The sequence below is a fragment of the Eucalyptus grandis genome, chromosome 6, assembly GCF_016545825.1.
Source record: "Eucalyptus grandis isolate ANBG69807.140 chromosome 6, ASM1654582v1, whole genome shotgun sequence".
NCBI lineage: Eukaryota > Viridiplantae > Streptophyta > Magnoliopsida > Myrtales > Myrtaceae > Eucalyptus > Eucalyptus grandis.
The window spans coordinates 22,034,806-22,039,795 of NC_052617.1; the positions used below are offsets into that span (position 1 = coordinate 22,034,806).

Sequence of the window (4,990 nt, forward strand, 5' to 3'; positions counted from 1 at the left end):
AGCGTCAAAAAGCATAGGAGGACTTGATCTTGGAGCTGAGTTAATCAATTGGATCAAATCATGAAATCCCCTAGATGTCTAAATCTGATGGTCGTGATTAAATGATGTGATCAATTAAGATCCAATTGTCCAATTCAGATAAGTACGGCATCATTGGAAAGGTCTTGATGAGTGTGGCCAAATTGTACCCTTTCATCAAACTGTTGACGAAGTAACAATGTTTTTGTCAATATTGGTCAAAACCTTAGCTCCAAAATTGAATGTCTGCAAATAGAGTGACGGATTCGAAGGAAAATTGTGCTAGTGGTGCGCATTAGATGCGCTTCAAGTCTCTTGGACTAGGCTATTTTTGAAGTGCATCGATGTTAACGTAAATCTCCGTCGCACGCCTTTTCCGGGAAAATTGATGGACATGACAGCCGAACTTTAGGATAAAGGTCCTTGATTCTTGTGAGCTACCTCATGCTTTAGACTGAGTCGAAAATGGCAGTTAGCAATTTCGACGTGAAATAGGTTAAATGAAAAGTCAGAGAGAGAGGAACAATCGACTTCTTTTTGAAAAGTTTTGACATATATAATTGTCTTTCATGTACAATGTTGTGCTGAACAAGTAACAAAAATGCACAACGGATGCCACGATAGATTGGCATCCATGGTAAGTCAGATATCTTTCAGTGGTTTACAATGTTGAGAAGGGAAACTCTCGTTTTCACGAGGCGCCGGAAGATGCATCCCAAGTCCTCGTCAACTTCCTGAAGGCTCGACTCTAACGCATCCAATCGCTTCAAAATGTCTTTCGCTGAGAGACCGGAAGCTTTTACTGATTTCAGGGAAAGCAATTCAGAGTCCAAGATTGCCATTTCATTGACATCCTCTTCTCCTTCACAAGCTACCTGTTTAGATGGCAGTAGTTTCGAAGCAAGTGACCAGCTGCTACGTTTCAGATTTGCACTTGACTGAGAAAGAAAGCACAGGAAGGAAGCAAATACTGATAATCTGATTTCTTCAACTTGTCTTAGCATGCTGAGAGTAGCTTCCCTGTTAGAGTCCTTGTTCAGGCTGTTCTTCCTCTCCATCTTCTTCAAATGCACCAAGTACTTAAAAATGATTTTCTGCAACCTCTTCCTAGTACTCATGTAGGCTTCAACTTCCTTGGCAAGACAACAATCTCCTCCTTTTCTTCTCCGGAGAACCGACTCGAGTTCTTTAATGCATTCCTTCATCTGTGAGAAAGCGTCTTTCATATTCCCACAAACATCCAACAGCTCCAGAGATCCATCCAACAGCTCTTCCACTGAACTTCTTAGGCGTGCATTTGAAAGAGCCTGTTGGGTAAGAGGCAACTTAAGAAAATCTTCAGTGCAGTCATAGAGATCCTTTAGGATTCTCAGCTTTTGGGAGGCCGAGGATGTGGAATCTGATTTTGTTTAATTGCTCCTCAATGTTCATGCTAGGAGGATGAACCCGGATGACGCTTCTGACGATCTGATTCTGTTTAATTGCTCCTCAATGTTCATGCTAGGAGGATGAACCCGGATGACGCTTCTGACGATCTGATTCTGTTTAATTGCTCCTCAATGTTCATGCTAGGAGGATGAACCCCACAAGGTAAGCTATTCGAGCGAGCATGGCTAGGACACTTCGAAGTATGAATGGAGGCCATCTTGAGAAACAGGATGTTCTCAATGTGATGGATTGAAATTTGGCTCAAGTAGTTAAACAACCTTCGACCCTTGTATATATAGAAGATAGAGGAGAATTAAGAATGCAAATCCACCCTTCCAGAGCTACATTACTGTCACGTCACAAATCCTCCAACATTGCCGAATGCGCCATCAAAGCAGATCTCTTGCAGATTACAATATAAAAGAGAAGTTTTAAACAGATTTGAGTATCAAGCCCCACAGGGTGTTCTGCAACAACGGTCGCCTAACAAAATAACATGAACTGGCCGTTCCTAACTTTTCTAGCTGAACTTGATCATGTGGGTCACAGAGATATGCCAAATGCCAATATGGTTAGGGAACAAGTGGAATCTTTACATCCTCAAGCTCAAGTGATGGGCTCGAACCCATCTCTATGATTGATTCAGCAGCAATAATCACCATTTGTTTCGGTTTTTTTTTTTTTATAATACCCAGTGATGCTTCAATCAACCAAAAATTCAAAACCAAATTTAAATATTTATGTACCATGACTCAATACAGAAATGTGACAATCTCTTGGGGCATTGATGAGTATGTCAGATGAACTGCATTCATCTCCATTCAAATTTGAATTGCTCCCGATATTTGTAATGTAGGCAAAAATGGGCTCGTGGAAGCCGCCCCCCCCCCAACTCATCGGTCATCACCCTGTTAAAATGTCAGAATATTGAATATATGAAATGGGGTCTGACAACACTATTCCCTGCCGCACAAACGAGTAATAACACTCTAACACTCTTCAATAAATTGGAAAAGAAGGATAGAACCCTAGAAGCCTGTGTTCATAAGTATCATGTCACCGGAATAGTTAAAGGATTTCTTCAGCCTTCGGGACTTGTACAAATTAGTAGCTCTGGTCTTGCAATTGACGACAGAAAAACTTGGCCAACTAGTATCTGTACATGTTGCTAAATTCCTTGTATTATTTTCAGGGCCTAGAACTCTAACTACTAAATTTCCGTAGATTTTCTATTTGCGGGGATGCACATTTTAAACATTGTATTTCAACACTAATGTTTTCCTCCTCATTTTCGGCCTGACATATACTAACGAAATTGTATCTTTATGTTTTTCTGAGCTAGCGTCTGTAGTACTGGGACCATACTAACCAGTTCTCAGTGCTTCTCAATGTTTTGGACCGACACTGACCTGTAAAACATTGGCTTGTACTGTTCATAATCTAGGGATGGTAGTGTATGTACATGTAATGATGGTCAACCTTGCCGCGGCTCTTGTATTTAATAATAATGCTCATTTGTAACGTATGGGAAAATAATATAGCAAGTTTTTTGTTCGACAATAACTCTCTTATTGTAACGATCTGATCTGACGAGGACAGGAGTGATCACTATGGCTAGAGAGAGCTCCGACAAGATGCGGCTCCGACTCTAGGATGACGTGGGAGCAAGAATGAACTAAATCCCACATTGCTTGAATATGATGAGGTGGAGTATCATCTATGGGATGGCACTTGTCCTAACTTGCATCGATGCATTTTCTAGAGGGAAGCCTAGAGGAACAAAGCCATGCGAGCTTTGGCCCAGAGTGGACAAAATCGTTGCAAGTGAGGCCTGGGCTTAACACCTATTAGATGAGACACCAGAGAAAATTCACACATAGAGGCAAGCTAGTTAGGTTCTCTGTATACGTGAAATGCTCTGTGAAAACTATGATTTCGAAGATGATGGTGTTCAAAGTTGAATTCTTTCATCATGTCATGGTGCTCAGTGTCTTCATTGAGGTTTGATTCAACGTCAGCATCAAATCATATGTAAGGCTGTATAGTTCCTTCGTCCGAGGACGATCTCCTAATTGCTAGTACAAATTAAGGATCGAAGTCTGAACTCATGATTTGACGGAAGCTGTATAGACTATAGTTCTTTACTACTTCCACCATAAGGACTCTCATTGTGAGAAACTCCGTATGCCTTGACTTTGCTTACCAGACTCAAGTCTTTTCTTCATCCAAATGATGATTAAAGCTGAAGGATGCATTCCTTCATATCTGAGAAAACGTCTCTCACTGTTCCGCATCCAACAGCCCGAGAGATCCATCCAACAAGTCTCCAACACCCATTCTGCAGCACTGATGGGTAAGCCCTTGCTGGCTCAGAGGCATCTCGAGCAAATTTTCGATGCAAGAGCAGAGATCTATAAGGTCTCCCAGCTTTCGAGATGCTGATGATGCTGAGGAGGATGCTGCTGCTTCGGATGATCTGATTCTGTTTAATTGCTCCTCAACACTCATAGCAATTGGATGACTCCTGGAAAGTAAGCTAACATAGCGGGCATGACTAACGGATATAAAAGTTTTGGTTTCTCATGCCATTTTGACACGGTGAGTCTTTCACTAATCTGGAATTTTAATTGGCTTTGATAATTGAAAGGGCTTGCGAAGCATGAGCAACCTCTTACCTTGTATATTTAGAAGGGCTAAAGTTATCAAAAAAGACCATCCTTCCAGTCTTTGTTTGCTAGCACGTCATGGATCCTCCGACATCTCCACAAACGCGTCATTATTACAATGAGATTAGAGCAGAAAAGAAAGCTCGAACGAATTTAATTATTGATGCGCATGGATGGTATTGCTGTCCCGATTCCGAAACAGAAGGATGATTAATTGTCTTTTCTCTGTTGATCTGAGTCTGAACTTGATCATGTGGGTCACAGAATATCCTATTCGCAGCATTTAGCTAGGGAGGGAACAATTAGAATCTTCCCAACCTTGAGCACAAATTATAAATTCATGTGCTCCAGTTAAAAGACTCCACTCAAACCTGCTCAAAAGGCCGTCGTTGCCCATTAGATAATCATTTGCATTTTACATCAGTAGAATTAGCATTGTTCTTGGGCCAAGTGACACTAAACTAGATCCTTGGGAGTGAAGAATCTTCACATGCTTGAACTCTTTAAATCTTGTTGGCTGTTACCTCATGAAACCCAAGAGAAGATTAAGATATGAAGGAGACTAGGCATTGCCTCCATGACCTCCAGACAGAAAACAGACCATTTCCAGGCACATTTAATGAGTTTATGAAGCCTGCACACGAGCTGTACTCATCTCTATTATCAGATTTCAGTACCTCACTTGTTATAAATGAAGACAAATGAAGATGCGCATAGAAAGACTTCGATTCCTGATTATACTGCTAAACAGGTCTCCGGCAAGACCTTTTCTGCTAAGCAAGCAATAGTCTCTGCACGACAAGAACAAAAAGAGGGTTGTCTTAGAAATTAAACCACACACCATTCTCTTGCAACTGATTGTTCCCCTTTATTTCCAT

General features: G+C 41.2%; 1 protein-coding gene across 1 annotated transcript; it reads right to left on the reverse strand.

Annotated features, from left to right (window-relative positions):
* Positions 1-670: 670 nt before the first annotated feature.
* On the reverse strand, positions 671-4,990 carry LOC104451693. The gene is made up of 3 exons (XM_039314431.1): positions 4,954-4,990; positions 3,893-4,025; positions 671-1,410 (listed from the first exon to the last, which is right to left on the reverse strand). Exons 1-3 carry the CDS (start codon positions 4,988-4,990, stop codon positions 672-674), a joined length of 909 nt encoding a protein of 302 aa, XP_039170365.1. The 3' UTR covers position 671.

Bases quoted from the DNA above. Each gene is read 5' to 3' on its own strand.
- LOC104451693 (XM_039314431.1), bottom strand. From the start codon at position 4,990: ATGGAAATAAAGGGGAACAATCAGTTGCAAGAGAATG. The intron at 4,026-4,953 runs GTGTGTGGTTTA...AAATGGCATGAG, and splicing joins CAATCAGTTGCAAGAGAATG to AAACCAAAACTTTTATATCC. The intron at 1,411-3,892 runs ATCATCAGCATC...ATCAGATTCCAC, and splicing joins GCAGCAGCATCCTCCTCAGC to ATCCTCGGCCTCCCAAAAGC.